General features: G+C 39.2%; 1 protein-coding gene and 1 long non-coding RNA gene across 16 annotated transcripts in view; both read right to left on the reverse strand.

Moving 5' to 3' along the window:
- LOC129717575 (uncharacterized protein CG45076) overlaps positions 1–23781 on the reverse strand; it is a 43499-nt gene that overhangs the window by 1198 nt on the left and 18520 nt on the right. For 7 of the 15 annotated variants that reach the window (XM_055667591.1, XM_055667577.1, XM_055667575.1 and 4 more), the window contains 3 exons: positions 7377–7753; positions 7214–7311; positions 7077–7124 (listed from right to left, as the gene is read on the reverse strand). In XM_055667591.1, the coding sequence (XP_055523566.1) occupies positions 7077–7124; positions 7214–7311; positions 7377–7753 (523 nt within the window). The remainder of the gene's footprint in view (positions 1–7076; positions 7125–7213; positions 7312–7376; positions 7754–23781) is intronic. The other 8 variants (XM_055667576.1, XM_055667582.1, XM_055667589.1 and 5 more) reach the window with 3 other exon arrangements.
- Positions 1646–7063, reverse strand: LOC129717577 (uncharacterized). Its single transcript, XR_008726702.1, has 2 exons — positions 2344–7063; positions 1646–2281 (listed from the first exon to the last, which is right to left on the reverse strand). It is a non-coding gene; the product is annotated as an uncharacterized LOC129717577 (long non-coding RNA).

Below are 23781 nucleotides of genomic sequence, written 5' to 3' on the forward strand. Positions count from 1 at the left end.
GTTTTGTTCGTCATTACTCTTATCCTAACAGAAATTGCAATTGCTATTGAATATTTTTTTTTATCAGATCTGTTTTCTAGAGTCATGAATAAAAATATTGCACCTTTTTACCCAAAAATAAACATTTTTTTTACTAAATCCACTTGGACTGTTCGAAAATTGAACAGTTACATCTTGAAAATGAATAAAATGGGTCCATACTTTCTGGACAGCAGTTATCAATGTCAAACTTTTGATTACGATATGAAAATTCCTCAACTTTAATAATATTGTTTTCTTCGCTTATAAAATGTTCTTACGGTAAAATAGAACAGATCATCCATTATGGATTTTTTCAATATCGGGATGATGCCCAGAGGCCGGGAATCGACCCTGAATCCTCTTTTAAAATTCAAGATGACCGCTTTTGGTTTCTGGAAAGCAGTCTCAAATAGTTAAATGCGGGTAATTCCCGAACCAGGATGAGATCCAGTGGTCGGAAATCGACTTCTACCGGATCGTTTTTCAGTTGGTCTTGAGGTACGTGGCTGGCGACTGGACATAAATACGACTTTGAGCCTTCGAAGCTGGAATTGGATTTTAAAAACTTTACTAGGCAGCCATAAAACCATTTAGAGGGTGACCTATTTCAAAAATTCCAGAATCGATCGATTTTTTAATAAAAATACATTTTCAATAGCTTGAAGTCATGAATCTGCTTTCCTTCCGATAACTTTGTTTCACTCCATAAAGTATGATATTACAATTTTCTGAGTCGAAATCAAACAAATTTTTAAACATTGGATTTTGTTTCCAGGTAACCTTAAATTTATTTTCCAGTGCGATTAATGAGTGGGATGTGTTTTACTACAATTAAAGAAGGGAGGAGTTTTTTGTTTCAGAATTGTTTACACCATGTATCATTGATGTTTGGATTCAATTTTCAATTACTTCCTCTCAGAAAAAAATCTCAATACACACTCAATCACATTTTTACTGGTCGGTATTTTTTTTACAGTTGTCGACCTATCAATCTTATTGCAAACTGGAGACTGTAATTAAAATTCAATTGAAAATGCGGTAGCTATTAAATTTTTTGCTTACTCGCTTTCTTATAATGATGTAAAATTGTTAAATTGAGCTGAATTTCATACAATGAACGTTAAAATGTTCATAAAATTTGATGTCAATTTTATAATTTCTGTAACTCTGCATTTTCTACTAAAAACTGTAATTCTTTATCGTTGCTTTTTTCACAAACTTGTGAATACAGGAGAATTTTTTTATGTGGCATCTTTGCTTGGCAGTTGTGAGTTACAGGCGGACAGGAAGTTTACTTTCTACCAACTTACACTCAATTATTTTCATATAGAAGGTTACCTATTAGAATATTGACTGAATTAGGATGAAAGATATTCAATCAATGTAAAAGGAATAACTTTTGTTCTACAATATAGTGCGGCAAATAAATAATAAAAAAAGTCTCAGAATGATTCATAAAACTATGGTAGTCCGAATGTATTATCAACGATGTTTTGACGTAGAACTATGCCTCTTAGTTCCGCTACAGAAAGATGTAAAATTTAAATCTAATAACCAAACTGGGAAGAACTATGTCCCATTTTAAATGATTATAACTCAGTTAGTTTTCAACGGATTTCCGTCGTTCTTTCTGCAATCGAATGGAAAATCTTCTAATCTTCTACGCGTCCATCAAAAAGCAGTACTATAAGAAATTGTCAAGCTTTGTTGGTTGATTGAAGCACTTTATTTTAACTTAAAAAATATTTTTATAGTTTTTTTTTCGGAAGGAAATTATTATCTACAACTTTACCGGAAACGTCACACGAATAAACAAACTGTTTTGGCTCTAAAAATGTATGATATCATCAATACATTCCCAATATTCTCGTGTTACAAAAAACATTAAACTAATAGCACAAAATGGTATCTTTTGCCCATTGAAACGACTATGCAAAATTTCAGCCAAATCAAAAATGGTGGATTAAATTGGTTGCTCGTTTTTTGTGAAATTGCCCATTGTTAAAACTTTGCCGCATAGTGTTCCATTCTTATTCAATGATGACGTATTCACATGTGCAAATAAAATTCTTTAGCGATCATTTGCACAAAATTTACAAAATATTTATTACACTTCCTTGAAAATGCTGGAACGTCTCAATAAGGACGGTTATAAACTCGACTGAATCAAATGTTGCCTTATTGTGAGTGCGCTGAATCTTCTGCTACCTATGTTACCTTCATCCGACAAGATCCGCAACGCAGAAAACGGTTGTCATTCCTAGCCGCGACACGATACGGGTTATATTACTAATAGCGAATTTCTTTATTCCACCAGCTTACCTCGTTTTGACCTGGAAGCGCACTAACTGCTGTCAAAACCCTTCTTTATTCGCTCGATTTGGACCCAGTTTAGACCTGCCGTGCTGCCCGAAGCGCACTGTAAAATTTGTCAGCTTCAACCCACCACCGCACCTGCTAAGATCGTAAACAATTATCTGGCATCTCTTTCTTACTTGCGTCTTAAATGACGATGACGGTTCATTATTCCTCGGCAGTTTCGCCTGACACAGTGGAATAAAGAAATTCGCTATAAGTGTGTTAGAGCTCAACACTCTTTCTCCTGGTTGCCAACATTCATTGAATCTTGCGTTGACCAAAACTGGGAGAAGACAAAACCTGATGAAAAGGAGGAGCTAATTATGAATCTGGCCTGGTCTCTCACAACATCGACTTCGGCTACATAGGAGCCTGCTTCTACTCCATCTGATACTGTACCTGATTTTGAATTAAACGACAAGTTGTCCATTAAAGAACAGAACAAACACATGATTGAAGATTCAATATTCACTCGTTTCGCGCTAGAAAAATAGTGAAATGTTATCGTAATTTGCATGCCTGTTAAAACTTGTTTGCGTCGCATAATATTTGTTCCATTCGTATTCACTGATGTCGAATTTATATATGCGTATCGGAATTCGGTCAGACTTCAACATCTCATTTGCACAAAATTTTAAAAATATTCGAAATGTCAAACAAGCTTGTCGTAGTCTCAGAGGCACGCGTACCCCAGGTTGAGAACCGCTGCTCTAGAAGAACAAGGTACTGTTTATTCCAATCATTACGGAAACGTGTAAGGCGAGCTTTACAGACAAATTAGAGTTATTTTCATACCAAAAAAATGGACAAAAATTATCGATTTTCCATAAGTTTACCTTCACACACACTGATTTCATCATGAAACTATCCACGCAGCATCAGTCATAGCAACCCATGAGTCAGCAGAAAAAAAAATAGCAGCTCTAACCGTCGAACTCTAACCGTGATGGCGAAAACAGTGAAGCATTCAAAGAACGGTGCCCCGTCGCGTCGAAAACGGATATCATGCGGCAGTTCGTGGGTACCGGATACGCCCGTTCCGGCATCTACATCATCTTGGCACTATTGGATAACAATCAGAGCATCGAAGTGAAGTCCGGTTCTGGACGGCCGACGACCTTGAGTGCCGAAAAGTGACTACATCGCTGCATGCGCTTTGCCGGGAGGACGGTGCAACCGGCCAAATAGCGAAAAAGCACCTGGCGAACATGGACATACATGTCAGGGAGCGGCAGACCCGTCCACTGGTCTTGGAGCTGCAGTTGATTTTACCGGCAAATCGCGACGTGGCGGTGATGATAGACGACGAGACTTGTCTCACCCTGGATGACAACGATTGTTCATTTCACACAAAAAGTTCCCCAAGGAGGTGCTGCTGTGGCTGACAATCAGCGAAAAGAGGATGTCAAAGCCGCTCTTCTTTCGCTGCGGACTGGCTACGAACGGGGAAATTTATAGTACGAAGTACCTGCCGGAAGTTGTGTAGTTCATCATTTTGGCCGGTTTTGGCGTCGGCCCATTACTAGAAGCGATCGTTGGAGGAGATGGAGCGGCTGAATATCGATGTGGTACCCCAAGTTGCATCCCATCGAGGATTTCTGGGTAAACCTAGAGCGAAAAAACTCAAAAACATGCCTACACGCATGTTTTTGTCCGCCATGGCGAATGTACCGCTTAACTGCCGGAAGGCTGCTCGCAAAGGCTAAAGAATTTTTTTGCAAGTAAGCTAACTTCCATGGGAAATTTATCAAATTTTATCATCTGTCTTAATTATTTTTTACCACCATCCCAAAAAAGTCCTTTTTTACCGCAAACGTTATACAAAGCTTTCCACTGAAGCCAAACATTTGGGAATCTCACTAGACCAGAAACCAATGAAACATCCACTCAAGCTAAGCTAGGCAAAATTCAAAGATTGGCATGTGAATCCATTTGTGGAGCAATGAGAAGCACTTCACTTTATTAGAAGCAGAAAAAAGTGATCTAAGGCTTGATCGACAGTCTAATCTAAAAGAAAAGGATCTTATAGGATACCTGAGAATACTGAAAGATTTCCAAATAAAGCAATGATGATTGGGTGGAAATGGTACCAAACTTCAAAACTTCCTACAGAATATTAGAGCTAGAACGAAAAAGTTGGCAACAAGGTGGATCCACATAGATGGTTCTCGAATAAATGATTCCGCGGGTGAGGGATTCACGAGGCTAGGAATCAATACATATTTTCTCATTTAACATTGGCCAACAATATGCCAAAAGGAACTATCGACACGAAAAAATCTGCATTTTCTGCGATAGTCAGGTAGCATTGGCTTAATTATTCTTTTTGCTAATCTAAACTAGAGATGCATTCCTCCTGTCGCTTCGACAGCTGGCTATGGAGAACCAGGTTAACTTATACTGGGTTCCTGGTTACTGTGGCATCGAAGGAAATTAGAAGGCTAACTTACTAGCCACTAAATTTGTTGGCCCAGAACCTTTCTGTGGAGTCCCCCCAAGCGCTCTAAAAGCTAAACTCGGTGAATGGGAGAAAGCGACCATCAAAGTAAACTGAGGTGTCATGAGCGGATTACGACAATCGAAAAGATTCATAGAGCCAAATCGAGAGAAGAGCCTCGTGCATCTCAGGTTCAATAAGAAAGACCTGAGAACATTCACAGGTCTAATTACAGGGCTTTGTCCGAGTAAGTATCATCTCAAGAAGCTAGGCAAACTTGATGATGATAAATGTCGCCTTTGTGGCATCGGAAGTGAAACATCATAACACCTACTCAACGAATGTCGAGCATAATTACAACGCAGATTGCGTATTTTCGGTTAGGGACACACAGAACCCAGTCATATTGATCAATGATCACAGTGGGTTAGTCTCCTACAAGGGGAAAAAAATTTACATAATCAGAAGTTGAATTTCTATTTTTAACAACGGCTTTTACGTCGGGATGCGGTATATTTTTCCAAATCTGTATCATTCAGTAATGGAAACGAAACGAATATGATGCAATCATCGTTTAATCTCCACATGTACACATCATGAAGTGTACAGACTGCGACTAAACTTGAATCCTCTCAACACATAATGAAATGATGATATGGTGCGTAGGTTTCTGGAAGAAAATAAACACATGACTAGACTACATCTGCTCTGAGAAGCGATTCGCTCGTTGCGTTTGTCTCTCCATATGCCGGTCGTTAGGGGAACAAAGAATAGCAGCAGAAGAATTCCATGTCGCCTGAGCAGCAGCAGAGGTGTGGTGCGGTGAGAGGGAAAGGGACTACTTCGGCCGCGGTTGACTTGAGCGAGAGTAGGAGGCATACATTGTCATTTTCTTTCTTTTTCTGACAAAAAAAAATCATATTCATGGGTAAGAACATAACAAGATCTGATCGCTCTGTGTAACATGTGCATGAAAATTCTCACCAATTATGGAGTCGCTGTTTTTGCAACGATATAACACTGTTTTTGTGAGGTTTGTGTTTTTTTTTTCATATCAACACTAAAACAAACAAATTTATCGCAAATATAGACTAAGATTGAATAAAATTGTCGATTATGTAGAAATTACGACTGCTCAAAATTTCTACATTAAAAAACGGCAACCCTTTGCATTGCAATAATATCGATTAGAGCTGGAAAACGATCGATTATATAGAACCATTGACCACTAATAGCGAATTTCTTTATTCCATCAACTCACCTCATTTTGACCCTTCTTTATTCGCTCGATTTTGACCCAGTTTTGACCTGGCGTGCTGCCCGAAGCGCACTGTAAAAATTGTCAACTTCAACCCACCACAGCACGTGCTTAGTTCGTAAACATTTATCTGGCATCTCTTTTTTACTTGCGTCGTAAATGGTGATGCCGTTTTTTTATTGCTCGGCAGATTTGCCCTGGCGCAGTTGAATAAAGAAATTCGTTATAAGTGTTCTTAGCGCCACCATACTGCGTATTGCGACATGCTATAAAACCGTTGCGTCTTTTTACACATGAAGCAATATTAGCTTGGATGTCTGTTATCTATGGTTATAGTATCCTTTTCCAAAGATTTCATACATATAGCATAGAAGAGAACGATAATTTTCATACAAAGATATATAACTTGTAGTTAGTTTTTAGACCAACTCAAGGTAATAAATAAAGTTCATCCTAAATAATTTGTAAATTTAAAAAAACAAAAGTGATTCTAGAGCATTTTCATTAACCTGTGGTTAATTTTTTCTACAGTTCTCCTTTCTTCCATCATGAAGTATTTTTTTCAGGCTACTATATACTTTACGGATGGCTGAGAATACGTCACAGCAAAGTCGTATAAAAGTTTTAATTCTATGGTGTACGATTTATGAGTTACTAATTTTTGAAGGCGTCAAAACAGAACCGAATAACTTATAATGCAGGATGTCGATATTTTAATTTCACGTTAGTTCGTAGGTCAATATACTCTGCTTGTTCTAAAAAATATAAACTCTGAGGCCCATCGTATCATTTTGTACGATATTAAAAAAAAATACTGTTCATTGTCGCTAGACAAGATGATGTTCCCAAAACGTCCGTATATAAACGAATGTTTCAATCTTTTCAGAACTCTTTCAAGTTCCTTCACTACGTTACAAATAGTGATCTGTAGAAAAAATATCCAATACCAAAAAAACTTAGGTGCGAACGAAATTTGGTAAAAAAAAATCATGCCAATCATACCGTTTCTTTTCCTCCTCAGCTTTTCGTTTGCGCTCCTCCTCTTCCAATCTGCAGTTAAAATTTGGAATCTGATTAGTTTGGCCAATTCATCCCAAAACGGGAGACCCCCTCCCCCACCCCTTTCACTGGATGCTCACCGTTTGCGTTCCTCTTCCAGCTCCAGCTGTCGTTTCTTCTCTTCCTCCTCTTGCTGCTTGCGCTTCTTCTCGGCTGCTTTCTTTTTCTTCTCCGCAGCCTGTGGGTATAGAACACTTCGATTAGAACCTTCCAATACGAACCCTTTTTTCTCCGTCAACCAACCTGTCGCGCCTCTTCGGCAAGCCGTGCCTCCTCGGCCATCCGTCGCTCCTCCGCGAGCCTAGCCTCCTCGGCTAGTTTCTCCTCCTCGAGGCGTTTGCGCTCGGCTTCCTCGGCTGCCAGCCGAGCTTCCTCTTCCTGGATCACTTTCTCTTCCTGTCGTTTCCGCTCCCGCTCGATCGATTCCTCCTCCTTCTTCTTGGCGTCTTCGAGCGCTTTAACGCGTTCCCGTTCGAGGTTGACCGGCTCGTAGCGTATCTTGTTCAGCTCGGCTACCCGGTCGATCTTACTCTGTTTGTCCTGGAGCTTCGGATCGGTTGGATCGTCGTACAGCTTGGGGTTGTTGAACTTACGCGTCGGCCGGGCTGGATTTAATCTCACTGGTAGAGCAGGTGCGGAGAAAAAATGTAACCGTTAGGTTTCTTTGGGGGGCCAAAGAGGAGTTAATGTGCTTTGATTGTGCATTGGGCAGCGAAGAGGAAAATTGATAGAGCACAGTGGATGTTAGGATGAAACGTGTTGTAACGCGGAACGCGGGATGAGTTGCGTTTGTTAGTGCGGCCGCTTAGAGTTGTGCGACAAAGGAAATGAACCATGGGAGCATTGATTGTCCTGGTCCCGGTCGTTCGTGTCCGTTTGTGTTGTTTTCTTTTTTCGAGTGCAAAAGAAAAAGGCAGCTTTCAAAATTCAAATAAAAGAAGTCTCGGCGAAATGGGCGCGATGCGAGAAGCCGATGCTATGTGAGAAAGTGTTTCAGTTCGGTTAGAGAATATGACACATTCGCTGATAATGAAGCTTCGGTAAGCGAGAAACAGAGTAGAAAAATAGGTACGTTTACTTACGTTTAATAGTGGTTATACAAGTAGTTGGCGTTCATCGGTTGGTTTGAGGGATTAACTCAGACGAATTGGAGATTTTTTGTTTGGTTGGCGGATTGATTTATAGTTGTTGTTTTTTTTAGTGAAGAAAGTTCGAAAAAATCATTCATTTGAGTACAACTAAGATAGCGTGGCACTTTATAGTACCCCTTTTTTGTATTTGCTTTGTACACCTAATAGGGCAGAATAGTAACACTAGGGAGAGCTAGCATGCGCTAATAGTAATAGACATTCAAGTGTTCGACGGGACGAGGGAAGTAGGTTACACTACAGATAGAATAGTTTGTAGAGCTTCTACGGTTTGCTTTTATTGTTGATCATTTTCATCACGTAACTTCGCTTATCTTATTTTTATATATACAAAAAAAAAAAGTTCAATTTATGGCGTCTCTGGTAAACATATTTTTATTGTAAATATAATATTTCGATTCAACTTGTCTGCGGAATAACCGTACAGATGCATTACTTAACTAGCCTTTTTTTGGTTATGTTTGCCTTCCTTTTGTAAATAAACTTTGCTGTAAATAATCCGCCACTCTACGTGGTGAATAGAGTAGATATAGTTTCGCAGAGGGTAACCAGTGAAAAAATGTGCAAGCTTAACTGATTCGATAGTTTATTTTCTACGCTTCGAACCAACAGAACCAACGAGAAACGAAAAAGCTTCAGACGGGTTGGTTTTCGCTCGTCGAATTCGCGTTTTTTGTTTTTGGCCGAAAAAAATGCAGTTTTTCTTCTTTGCCCGAATTAAACTCAGCGAAAGCGTTAGGTTTTTATTAAAAATAGAATTATTACGCCTGGTAATGGCGGAGCTTTGCGCAGCCTACTTTGATAGTAAAATTAACGAACGATTAAAACAGAACCAAAAAGGGGTGCCAGTGCTGGGCTGCTTAGAGCGTGCGAACGGCAAACGATAAATAAACTACTGAAACGTTCCTTGAATCGAAAGCTTATATTCCAATTACGTTATTTTGATTTTTTTTGCAATAAAAAGTGAAACGGAACCGAAAAATAAGTGGTGAGGTTATTAGGTAGAAAACGACGCTCGTCGCGGTTAGTCTCTGTGCTTTGCGCGTTTCTCATTTTATTTTTAATTTTTTTTTCAACTTCTCAAGCGGCCAAGTTAACATCACTGCTATAGATGCCCTTCTTGTCCCCGAGTTTCGATTTACGAACATTAGTTTTTTCAGTTTCGACTGGAATTAAAACAACACAGTTTAATATTAGCAGAAAGAGAGAAAGAGATAGATAGAGAGAGAGAGAAATAGAAAGACATAAACAGACAGTACCCATTAATAGGAGAAAACGAGTGAAAAAATTTTCCATGACATTTGTCGCGCGAAGTTGAATGATGCATCCGGATTTTAGTTGGCCGTTTGCTAGAACACTTGATGGTGGTCAATAACATGTGCGAGTGTGGTTTGATATGTGGATGTGGGTGGTGGAGTCGAATGAAAGTTCTATTTTCGTAAAGCCAGAAGATTTTTTTTTTTCAATTTCTTACCGAACCAAAAACAAACAGGTGGACGAAAAGTTGACAAAATATGGTGACATTGGCCCTGACGCCTCTGTTGATATTGGTTTGGTTTTTACTTGCGAAAGTGAGGGAGGGAAATATTTTTGCTTTTGTTTTCACACATAAATTGACAATTGCATATGAGAATTCGCGTAGGTGCGAACAGCCTTAAAAATCTCTTTTACTTGTGTCAGGGCCAGCTAGCTGGCATCTCTATCTTATTTGCTTTGCTCCGTTAGGAGCTAACATCACTGCGGATCCGCAATTTGCGGGCCATTGACAGATGCTATGTTATGCGTATGAAAAGTGGCGGTGATATGCTATCTCGTTTACACACACGCTGAGATGTTAGTCCTCGAAACATGGCGGGATGCCAGCTAGCTGGTCAGGGCCAATAGGGACGTACATGTAGGACAAAAACAAGAAAGGAACACATATTTGACATTTGTGTGGCAGCGTTCGTATGCGCAGACCACACAGACATACAGACGTACATACATCGAGATTTACCGTTTGAAGTTGTAAGACAATAAACCGTTTCGCATCCAGTTGGAGTGGGGGAATCGAAGCATAGAAAACTCTAGGGTTTGTAGCTCTTGTAGTCTAGCCAGACAAATTTGCCATTATGCATGCGCCGCTGGATCGGATTGCACATGTTGTGGTAGGTTCGAGTGTGCGGAAGATACAACTGCTGGCGGTAGAGGTTATTTTTTATTTTTACTAAAGAAAAGTAGGGATTAAGTAGAAAAAGAAACAATCCATTAGATCGGTAGAGCAACGGCTTGATGAATGGAAACAGAGATTTCTGAGATGCGAAACATTTTTTTTCTGTCAATGGGAGTCTGATAAGTAAAAAAGTTGGGGGTACGCAGCCAATTACAGACACAGTAGTGGGTGTGGTGCAAACTGAGTGAACTGTTTTAGCGACTGTCCTGTTCGTGTAGGTATTTACTTGTACAGTTTTTTCCTGTTCCAGCTCTCGTAGAGCATCAGTGAGCGCTTTGCGTTTCCTATAAGCCTGGAGAGAAGTAGTTTTCTTCGGTAGTTTACTATAACTGTCAAAGGGGTGTAGGATAGAATTTGAAATTGTTTAGTGTGGCTGTGTGCTGAATGCGAAACTGCGAGCGAAACAAAGATGCCAGCGATTGCCGCCATTTTTGTTTCTCGCCATGTTTGTTTTTCATTGTTATGTGCTAGTATTACTTGTAATCTTCTAATGCTTCTTTGGCTTCCCTGATCATGGCTCTTTGCATGCGTCGGCGTCGTTTACGTTCGATTTGGGCGTACACTAAGAGGGGTGGAGGGGCGTAATGAAAAATAGGAAACTTTTAAGCGATTTTTTTCCACAGTGGTTCACAATGACGTGTGCTTATGTTTTGTCTGTTCGTGAGGGTGGCGTTAATGATTTTCAATTATGATCTTCTAGCAGTAGAAAGTACTAACAATATCGACCAATAACTGACAGGTGAAATGGCTGCGCTGTTAGTCACATTGAACGTTGAAGTTCTCTTTTTTGTAGGTACACGGGGAGAGGAGTTCAAAATTACCAGTTTTTATGTCTATTCTAGCTTGCTGCTGCTCTAAAATGGTTCAGAGCTACTGGTGAACGAATTCCCGGAACTCGTCGGGGACTTTATAGGCGTGCTGCAGATAGTACTTTTCTAGATACTTTTTAATTTTCGTATTTACTGACGGACAGAGAAGGGAGAATAACATTCGATTAGATTCGTTTCGAAGATTTCGCGATCGTTCTTTCATTTGCTTCAGAAAATGATCAATGCTCTAACAAAGTTGGTTGGTTACACAATGACTATCGAGGGTGATTTCTTACAGATGCACACGCACACATGAATATATTTCGTATCTACATTAGTGTTGTTGTGTGTGTTGTTTTTTTTTGTTTCATTCACTACTACGTTCTACACTCGATAGGTAAAAAACGATGTAACAGGATAGGCGAAGAATTTTACAATGACAGTTGATGGTTTGTAATAGTAATAACGATCTGAATGTGGAGGAAAAAAGAAAACTACAGTAAATAGTTTGTACATTTCGGCTTTCTTTGCATTCGCGGCCTACTACGACGTTATAACAGACAAATCTTCAAGCTGCTAGTGCTAGCGGTACACAGTGGGACCAGGCTGGAATAAAACACGGTCAATTCTTCCCCAGAAAGTATTATTTTTAATAGAGAATAACGCATATGGGCAATTCTCGCTGAAACCAGTCCACTAGTGACACGAGGTCTTTGAAAAATTGATTTTTTTGCTTCAATCTTGAACACTTCATATGGAAGCCCTAGATGTTCTCTGCCTAATAATGTGCTGTTTGTAGAGGGTTTTGGAGCAAAATTTAGAGATATAGTAGCGCGATAAAAATATCAAATTTTCACTTATCTACATTTCTCTGGATCCCTTGGCAAACGAGGGGTCCACCAACTGGAACTAATTTAAGTGCAATTATTATTTTTTATCAATTGTCAAAGACTAGCGGCCTAGTTTCAGCGCCCACATTAGAATCATACGATAAAAAGTTTATGTTTTCTATATAGTTGTAGAGATATAATTTTTACTGACCTAACCCTGAAAAAACTAGCCCGTAACTGTCCGTATCGTGAGTCCTGCGAGATCTAATTGAATGCCTGTCATTTTTTTTTTAAATTTCATTCATTGAGTTTTTTACCTCAAAAATAACCATTTGCCAAGCTCTTTTTGAATTTTCATTTTTACTTTGGCAAAAACTTTGCACAAGTATTGCTATGAACTAAAGATGTCGTTTTGTGCTTCTATTATCATTATTCTTTAAATCACGACTAATTTGTGAAAAGGGTTATGTGAAGAGGGTATTGCCGATTACAAATATTTTAAAAGCTAGAATGGTTTGTTTGATCGGTGTGACGTCCTAGGCAAAGTTGTAGATAATAAATTTGTCTCTCCGAAAAAAATATATGCCAGAGCAAATAGCGGTATAGGTTTAGAAGACTGTGCATTGTGTGCAGACGGTATCCATGTGGTTTGTGTTTTCGGTACTAGTGGTAGTGCTATATGAACTGTACAGCTGCCAAAGGAAATTCCCAGCACCGCCAACTGCTGGTTAGCCCCTAATGTTGGTTCAGCTGGCCGAAGGAGACTGACTACTGGATTAACCCAACTATCAGCCAGAACGGCGCATACGGAAAAAAATACAAAAAGTCTGGTGAAGTATTCACATTTTCAATTTTTTTATATATCTTTTTTAAAAACGAATGTCTAGTTTTTTATTCAATATTTCTAAGGCGATGTCCACAAATTACGTAACTCATGAAGGAGAAGGGGGGGGGGGGGGGGGTAAGTAGTATAATCTGCGGTAGAGCTCCCACAACCCTTTACCTAGCCCTGTATCAAGGGTTCCGGAAGTACGGATAAAAGTCTACCCAGATGCCACGAAAAATCCGTTTGAAGTTTTCTTTAACTAAGCCCATAAAGAAGCCACTAAATGTGATACAAATCGGCAAGAACCTGGCGAAACAGTTTTCGGACGTAACCGAAATTATGGAGTAGCGCGGGGCAAAAGTACGCACGGGGTAAAAGTACGCATTGGCCTTTAAAGTGCAAAAAATATGGCAATACCATTAAGTGCAAAAAATGACAATATCTTTGTCATTAATATCATTAAGCGTCGTGCTGACCAAACTGCTACACCTTTTCCAAATACAATCTTGAACAGTTCAAAGATCGATGACGGATTATGCACGGTAAATCGGTTTTGCTCATAGTGACAATTTTATGAGAATTTAGGTCATTAGATGGCAGCACTAATCGTCGGGAAGGGGTCGTGTTCAAAATGTATGAAAAATTTGGAAGTTAGGTATCTTGTTCCAGTTATCTTTGCCTTTTCGAAGCATACGAGCAAAATAAACTGGTAATATTGCATGAATTTGCAGTATTATAACGTCAGTTAACCACACATGTAAACACATAAGATTCCGGTAAAATGGGGCGAAGCTATAAGAAAAGTTGTGTTTAGAGCTGTTTTGATCTAATTTTCTTATTTTTGGGAATTATGATTGACCTATTCGGAAACTACAGAAACTCGAAAGCAACAGAGCCCAAAAAACTCTTGTATAATTGTGGTTTGTAGGGTGAATTTGTTTTGCCGAAAATATTTTGATGTTTGTCATAGAACTCAAACCAGTTAAAAAACTCATTGTGGGGCAAAAGTACGCACTAAGTGCCATTAACCGTAATGAAAAAATGTGTTTAATAACGATGTTTTTGTACAAAAGTTACCCAAAAATAACTAGTGATATGCGGATGTGCTCCGAAACTGAGGAATATTATGGTTTCATGATTTTTTAAATGGAGTCTTACAACCATTATAATAGTTTTGTTGATATGCTTTCAAAATGGTTCTTCCTGAATAGATAGGGGATTCTAGAAGCCAAAGAAACAATGAAAAATACAAGGCCAAATACCATCCAATATTTATTTTCGCAACCGGGATGATACCCACAGATCGGAAAATGGCCCAGACGCCATTTTGAATTTCAAAATCACGACTTCCGGTTTCTAGAAAGCAACCTAAGAATACCCTCCAATATGTGTATTTCCGTAATCGAGATGATGTCCAGAGACTGGATAACGACCCCAGACACCATTTTGGATTCCAAAAGGCGGCTTCCGGTTTCTGGAAAACAACAAAATGTGATCAAATACTAGGTAATATGAGTATTTTCGGAATCAGGATGATGCTCTGAGACCATTAAATGACCCCAGACGCCATTTTGGATACCAAGATGTCGACTTCCGGTTTCTAGGAAACAACCCAGAATGGTCGAGTACCCCCCAATATGTGTATATCTTAAAATCAAATGACGCCCTGAGACCGGAAATCGACTTCAGACGCCATTTTAAAATTCTAGATGGTGACTTCCGGTTCGTATCTACATTAGTGTTGTTGTGTGTGTTGTTTTTTTTTGTTTCATTCACTACTACGTTCTACACTCGATAGGTAAAAAACGATGTAACAGGATAGGCGAAGAATTTTACAATGACAGTTGATGGTTTGTAATAGTAATAACGATCTGAATGTGGAGGAAAAAAGAAAACTACAGTAAATAGTTTGTACATTTCGGCTTTCTTTGCATTCGCGGCCTACTACGACGTTATAACAGACAAATCTTCAAGCTGCTAGTGCTAGCGGTACACAGTGGGACCAGGCTGGAATAAAACACGGTCAATTCTTCCCCAGAAAGTATTATTTTTAATAGAGAATAACGCATATGGGCAATTCTCGCTGAAACCAGTCCACTAGTGACACGAGGTCTTTGAAAAATTGATTTTTTTGCTTCAATCTTGAACACTTCATATGGAAGCCCTAGATGTTCTCTGCCTAATAATGTGCTGTTTGTAGAGGGTTTTGGAGCAAAATTTAGAGATATAGTAGCGCGATAAAAATATCAAATTTTCACTTATCTACATTTCTCTGGATCCCTTGGCAAACGAGGGGTCCACCAACTGGAACTAATTTAAGTGCAATTATTATTTTTTATCAATTGTCAAAGACTAGCGGCCTAGTTTCAGCGCCCACATTAGAATCATACGATAAAAAGTTTATGTTTTCTATATAGTTGTAGAGATATAATTTTTACTGACCTAACCCTGAAAAAACTAGCCCGTAACTGTCCGTATCGTGAGTCCTGCGAGATCTAATTGAATGCCTGTCATTTTTTTTTTAAATTTCATTCATTGAGTTTTTTACCTCAAAAATAACCATTTGCCAAGCTCTTTTTGAATTTTCATTTTTACTTTGGCAAAAACTTTGCACAAGTATTGCTATGAACTAAAGATGTCGTTTTGTGCTTCTATTATCATTATTCTTTAAATCACGACTAATTTGTGAAAAGGGTTATGTGAAGAGGGTATTGCCGATTACAAATATTTTAAAAGCTAGAATGGTTTGTTTGATCGGTGTGACGTCCTAGGCAAAGTTGTAGATAATAAATTTGTCTCTCCGAAAAAAATATATGCCAGAGCAAATAGCGGTATAGGTTTAGAAGACTGTGCATTGTGTGCAGACGGTATCCATGTGGTTTGTGTTTTCGGTACTAGTGGTAGTGCTATATGAACTGTACAGCTGCCAAAGGAAATTCCCAGCACCGCCAACTGCTGGTTAGCCCCTAATGTTGGTTCAGCTGGCCGAAGGAGACTGACTACTGGATTAACCCAACTATCAGCCAGAACGGCGCATACGGAAAAAAATACAAAAAGTCTGGTGAAGTATTCACATTTTCAATTTTTTTATATATCTTTTTTAAAAACGAATGTCTAGTTTTTTATTCAATATTTCTAAGGCGATGTCCACAAATTACGTAACTCATGAAGGAGAAGGGGGGGGGGGGGGGTAAGTAGTATAATCTGCGGTAGAGCTCCCACAACCCTTTACCTAGCCCTGTATCAAGGGTTCCGGAAGTACGGATAAAAGTCTACCCAGATGCCACGAAAAATCCGTTTGAAGTTTTCTTTAACTAAGCCCATAAAGAAGCCACTAAATGTGATACAAATCGGCAAGAACCTGGCGAAACAGTTTTCGGACGTAACCGAAATTATGGAGTAGCGCGGGGCAAAAGTACGCACGGGGTAAAAGTACGCATTGGCCTTTAAAGTGCAAAAAATATGGCAATACCATTAAGTGCAAAAAATGACAATATCTTTGTCATTAATATCATTAAGCGTCGTGCTGACCAAACTGCTACACCTTTTCCAAATACAATCTTGAACAGTTCAAAGATCGATGACGGATTATGCACGGTAAATCGGTTTTGCTCATAGTGACAATTTTATGAGAATTTAGGTCATTAGATGGCAGCACTAATCGTCGGGAAGGGGTCGTGTTCAAAATGTATGAAAAATTTGGAAGTTAGGTATCTTGTTCCAGTTATCTTTGCCTTTTCGAAGCATACGAGCAAAATAAACTGGTAATATTGCATGAATTTGCAGTATTATAACGTCAGTTAACCACACATGTAAACACATAAGATTCCGGTAAAATGGGGCGAAGCTATAAGAAAAGTTGTGTTTAGAGCTGTTTTGATCTAATTTTCTTATTTTTGGGAATTATGATTGACCTATTCGGAAACTACAGAAACTCGAAAGCAACAGAGCCCAAAAAACTCTTGTATAATTGTGGTTTGTAGGGTGAATTTGTTTTGCCGAAAATATTTTGATGTTTGTCATAGAACTCAAACCAGTTAAAAAACTCATTGTGGGGCAAAAGTACGCACTAAGTGCCATTAACCGTAATGAAAAAATGTGTTTAATAACGATGTTTTTGTACAAAAGTTACCCAAAAATAACTAGTGATATGCGGATGTGCTCCGAAACTGAGGAATATTATGGTTTCATGATTTTTTAAATGGAGTCTTACAACCATTATAATAGTTTTGTTGATATGCTTTCAAAATGGTTCTTCCTGAATAGATAGGGGATTCTAGAAGCCAAAGAAACAATGAAAAATACAAGGCCAAATACCATCCAATATTTATTTTCGCAACCGGGATGATACCCACAGATCGGAAAATGGCCCAGACGCCATTTTGAATTTCAAAATCACGACTTCCGGTTTCTAGAAAGCAACCTAAGAATACCCTCCAATATGTGTATTTCCGTAATCGAGATGATGTCCAGAGACTGGATAACGACCCCAGACACCATTTTGGATTCCAAAAGGCGGCTTCCGGTTTCTGGAAAACAACAAAATGTGATCAAATACTAGGTAATATGAGTATTTTCGGAATCAGGATGATGCTCTGAGACCATTAAATGACCCCAGACGCCATTTTGGATACCAAGATGTCGACTTCCGGTTTCTAGGAAACAACCCAGAATGGTCGAGTACCCCCCAATATGTGTATATCTTAAAATCAAATGACGCCCTGAGACCGGAAATCGACTTCAGACGCCATTTTAAAATTCTAGATGGTGACTTCCGGTTCGTCTGGTGTCGTATTCAGTTCTCTTGGTATCATACTCATATGAGATGGTATTTGGTCAATTTTGGATGTTTTCCCAGAAAGCGGAAGTCACCATCTTGAATTTAAAAATCACGTTCGGAGTTCATTTCTGGTGTCTACACATCATCCCGATCCCTGATATACACATATTGGTATTTGGCCATTTTAGGTTGTGTTCCGGAAGCCGGAAGTCACCATCTTGGAATTCAAGATGGCGTCTGGGATCATTTTCAGGTCTCTTGGCATAATTTCGATTCCGAAATAACTCATATGGGGTGGTATTTGGTCAATTTTTACTGTTTACCGCAAACCGGAAGTCACCACATTTAATTTAAAAATAACGTCTGAAGTTGATTTTTAACTCACAGCATCAATTCGATTCCGAAAATACAAGTATTGGGTGGTATTCAACCATTTTCGGTTGTTTTTCGGAAACCGGAAGTCGCTTTTTTGGAATCTAATATGGCATCTGGAGTCGTTTTCGGGTCTCTGTGTATCATTCCGGTTCCGAAAATAAATTTTATTAATTTGTTTCTATGGCCTTTAGGAGCCCCAGTGACATCTCTTCTGGAAGGTCCATTTTTGGGATATATTATCAAAACACCCAAACATATCCCCAGAAAACCGAATTCCCGGAAGTAAGAAAATAATTTCGGAGAACCGCTTTGACGCAGCTTAAAAAATCAGTGAAAAACCAGCGAAAAACAATAAACTTTTTTAAGGATAGTGTAATAAATACACTGTTCATACAGTGTGAACTGTTGCACGGTAAACTGCGTACTTTTGCCCCACATGCTGGGTAAAAGTTCGCATCTGAGTATTTTTTCTAAAAAGTGGAATTCTCATGCTACAAACAAAATTCGAAAAAACTCTGGTAATACATTTTGAAGGCGAAAGGTTCATGTACCGCTTGGAAACAAAACCGAATTTTATGATAATTGTTTGCAATAGCTCTGTTGCAAAAACAATTAAGTGCGTACTTTAGACCCTCGCTACTCTAAAGGTTAGACCGAAAAAACTGCGAGTTGTGTGTAGCTTGTAGCAAGTAAACGCAATTGCTAGCTACGAGTAGATGGTCACACAGCCATCTATTGCTGCAACAAGCCACGCTGCAGCAAATGCGGAGGCAAAAACGCTCGCAGTGGGGATATTGAAAAGTGTCTTAATTGCGAGGGAACTCGGCATGACCTTTCGGCATGTCCCGCGTACAAACAGCGTGAGGATAGAATTAAGCGTTCCCTCAAGGAACGATCAAAGTGCTCTTTTTCAGATATGCTAGAGAGGGCTGAGCCACCCTCAACAGGAAACATCTTTTCCTTTTTGAGACTTTTCTCACTTCAAATGATCTGTGAGACTTTTCTTACTTCAAATGACCAACACAATTTCCACGATTTTAACATAATTTGTCGATACCAGAAATATGGTGGAGGAGCACTTTTGGGTATCAAAAAGTGCTATTCCTTTTCCAGAATCGACCTCCCCTCGATCGAGTATTGAAGTCGTTGCCATTCAAGCGAATATGAATGGAAAAGGCCTTTGCCTTGCTTCGATATATATTCCTCCATCCGCGCGGATTGAACAGAGGCAACTTACTGATATGGCAGAGTTGCTTCTCGCGTCTTTTTTGATATTGGGAGATTTCAACTCTCACTACTCGCAATGGGGTTCGCTTTACGATGACAACCGATCTTCCTTAATCTGTGACTTGATCGACGATTTCAATATGACACTTCTGAACACTGGGGAAGCGACACGTGTACCTAATCCTCCAGCACGAGAAAGCGTGCTTGACCTATCCCTTTGCTCGACATCACTAGCGTTAGATTTCCGGTGGAAAGTATTCAACGATCCCCACGGTAGTGATCACCCACCAATCGTTATCTCAATTGCTAATGGGTCAACTCCAACGGATCCAATCAATATTGTGTATGACCTCACACGTAAGGGACCATACTTAAATGACGTAGCATTCATGGGGGGAGGGGGATATCATCGTTTTGTGACGAGCTGTGTTGGATTAAAATCGACATAGCTTTATTTTCAAAGACCGATTTTTCTACAGGAAAAATTTATACTAAAAATACACTAAAACATTGCACAAAGTTTTCCAGCGAGAGCTGTCGAAATCGTTTTATCTGTGGCGTTCTGAAATCTTCTGAAAGCTCTGCTACATGAACAATCGCTTGGATTTCCAAACACACAATCTGTTTTGAAACAAACATCGTTGTTTCTTTGTGGCCTTCAATAGTGAAAATTACAAGCTACTCGTTTCTTTTCAAAGCTGTTAAGCGCAGTGATTAGATTTTTTTGGCGAATTCTGGAGCATTTTCTGTGTTTTCTACAGGCGAAGTTGTATAAACATCTCTCCTTCTCGTACAAAAACACAAACCCTTCGAAGCAGAAGACATTAATCCAGACCGAAGTTAACATCATATTACATGCTATCACGAATGTATGAGTGATAAATAGATTGAATTAAAAATGGTGATTTTTTTTCAAGTATTTTTTTTTGTATTTATGTTACCACTTGTATTTTGCACGTTTCTCTCAGAACCAGAGGAGGGGGGGGGGGTCAATCGAATGCTACGTTTTTTTCAGGAGGGTCTAAAGTTTTGTGACCAAATGCTACGAGGGGGAGGGGTGGTTTGAAAATCATGAAAAAAATACTACGTCATTTAAGTATGTTCCCTAATATTAATTGGAAGTCCTATGAGACCATAATATCGGAAAAAAACGACTCCCACGAGGAACTTCCTCCGGAGGAAGAATACGCGTTCTTATTTGGCTTTATCATCGACGCCGCGACTCAAACTCAGATGAAATCTATACCCGGGGTAACGATTAGACGGCCCCCTCCCTGGTGGGACAAAGAGTGTTCAGACCTGTACGCGCAAAGGTCCTCGGTGTATTGGGCCTTCCGAGAACACGGCACTGTTGATTTGCTCCGAAAGTACGAGGTACTGGACAGGCAGATGAAGTGCTTAATGAAAGCGGAAAAACGCGGATATCGGCGGCGGTTTGTAAACGCGTTGTTGTGGTAAACAGCGATGGGCACTTTTTGGGATACCGCAAGGCGCATGCGGAATCTAACATTTCTGATGAGAGAGAGGAGACCGCAGACCTCTGGATACTCGATTTGCCAAAAAGGTCTGTCCGGACTCTGTACCGGAATAGAAGGCCTTTCGCGACGCGTTATTAGTGACTACGGAAGAACCTCCATTTTCGATGTTGGAATTTTGAATGACTCTCCTCTCGTCCAACAATAAAGCTCCAGGGGTGGATAGAATCAAATTCAACCTGTTGAAGAATCTACCCGATTCTGCAAAAAGACGTTTGTTGAATTTGTTCAACAAGTTTCTCGAGCTATACATTGTTCCGCACCACTGGAGGGAGGTAAAAATTATTGCCAATCGAAAACTCGAAAAGCCTGCCTCTGATCACAATTTATATAGGCCGATTGCTATGCTCTCTTGCTTCCAGAAATTAATGGAGAAAATGATCCTCTTACGGTTAGACAAATGGGTTACTTTCAGATACTCAATTTGGCTTCCGCCGAAGAAAAGAAACTAATTGCCTAGCGTTGCTTTCTACTGAAATTCTACTGGCTTTTACATTCTTGGATATTGAAGGGCTATTGACTCTGTCTCTGTAAAAATTTGAACTGAGAAACTTCATTTGCCTTTCACCGAATTTGATTAATTTTTTGCTCAATTTGTTGTCAGAAAAGCATATGTACTGCTCGCATGGTGACTTGATAAGTTCCCGAATGAGCTACACGGTTTTGTAAACACGTCCGTCTTTCTACAACACTAATTTTCGAAGCACGATCTATGCGGAAACTCGTAGTCTAACGCAAATACCCCCACTTTTTCTTGAAGTCGATTTCGCGGTTCCGTTCAATTCGTTTCTCGAGCCTCTACCATTGCGTTATGTACTCTGCGTTTTACACGTTAGTTTCCTTTAATCGCCCTTCAGAAACCCTCAAATCTAAGATTATGAGAATCTAGATTCATTATTTGTAATGTAATATAATCGATCTAGGTCAAATACCGAGATCGGTTAATTCTGATTGACAGTACATGTGTATATTGATCATGCTTTCGTAATGTTCTGACAACCCAGTTGATTCGAACTGTTGCAAAGTTCTATTTTTAACAATCACTGTCAGTAGGTATTTATTCTTAATCTGATAAGTCTCATTTACTACACGTGGGTCTTCCTCAGGGCTCATGCTTATTTTATACAATTTTTACGTTAAAGACATCGATGAATGTCTTGCAAATTCATGCACGTTGAAGCAACTTGCAGACGATATCGTTGTATCCATTACTGGAACGCTAACGATCTGCAAAGACCATTGCAAGCAGAGTCGGATTCAAAGGGGGCCCGGGCCCCCACAAATCGGGAAAAAGTTTTTCCACTATCAAAAATTATACTCCATTAAAAGTTCGATTTACAGCAAGAAAATTAGAACAAACCATTTCAAGCTGAATCTTCCCTTCAGTGTTATTTTTTCGCGAGCGCCAAGATCACAACTACATCCATAAAAGTTCACTTTGGATTCTCTTGGAATGACACACATTAACACACCATTTGAATCGAACAAGCGCGCAAGGGAGGTAAAGCACAGAAAGAAAATAACCCACAAGTTTTTTTAATGTATTGCTGTTGCTTACTTGTCCGAATCAGGGATACCGGATGTGCTTTGCAAAATGCAGATTCAGAGTCCGTGTGCAGTTTTTATTGACCTGCAGATGTGTGTACTTTTTTCCTAGTTTTTGTAGATTATTGTCAGGGTCGCCTTATATTTGCGCAGTCTTTCTCAAAATGTGTGGAAATTGTTTTCCTGTGGATCGCATGTTTTTCAAATTGCGGTAGGTTTTCTCAAATATCAAGAAAAAATTTCCGGTTTTCGAGAAGTTGCAGACATTTTTCAAAAACATCTGGCACCTCTGGTCCAAATCTCATACTCGAACGATAAAAAAACGGTGTTGTTTTTTTTGGAGCCACCATTTAAAATTGGGCCCGGGCCCCCACAATCGTAAATCCTACTCTGATTGCAAGATACCTTAGAGAATTTGTCTGAATGGGCTCTTAAGCTGGGTATCGAATTCTCTCCGGAGAAACTGAGCTGGTCGTTTTTTTTCTAGGAATCATTTCCCAGCTCAGCTGCAGCTCCTACTAACAGCCGTGTCAAATAAACTATTTAAACTAAAACTAACTTTTTACCGATTATACAAACCGTTCTGGCTTTCAAAATATGCGTAGTCAATACCATTTTTACATGAAGCCTTTTCAAAAATAAGACGTGAATAAAAAAATACTAATAGCACAAAATAACATCTTTAGCCCATATAAACATCTGTGCAAAGTTTCAGTCAAATCAAAAATGATAATAAAAAATAATAATTATAATAAAATTGCAACATGATATTTCTAAGACCAAAAATAAACTAGTTTTTGAAACGATTTGCAATATTGTTGTTCAAAGTAAGTTTTGTGTATTTTAATGATAAAAACAATAATTTCGGAAAAAACTCCATGAAGTTCATAATTCTACAATTTTATCGAAAACATTAACGAACTTTCTTTCCATAATGGTCCCACCGTGTAACCGTGTGAATAGGGTAGAGAACGAAAAAAGAGTATATCACAGTTGCAGGCAGGGGGTGCGTTTAGTACTGGTGCGGAATGATGCAGCCATGCGACACGGGTTTGACAGCTGCAAATCTTCTAACTAAGGTACCACTAGAAGTCAGTTGAAAATCATTATCTACTTTTTAACAGGGATGCATGGTGGCAGTGTTGTTAGAAGGTGTACAGTTTTACTTTGAGGCCAATCAAAAAAAAAAAGGAACGTGGAGATCGTTCTTAAGCGTGTAATGCTTATGGCACAGGACAAGGCAGAGCTGGATGCACCATGAAAGCTTGAATGTGGATAGTGATTGACATTTTGACTGTCTTCGATTTCTCCTGTTGCCTGGATATGGTTTTTTCAATTTGAATTGGAACATTCATCTGACA

This window comes from Wyeomyia smithii, chromosome 1 (assembly GCF_029784165.1).
Source record: "Wyeomyia smithii strain HCP4-BCI-WySm-NY-G18 chromosome 1, ASM2978416v1, whole genome shotgun sequence".
Classification (NCBI taxonomy): Eukaryota; Metazoa; Arthropoda; class Insecta; order Diptera; family Culicidae; genus Wyeomyia; species Wyeomyia smithii.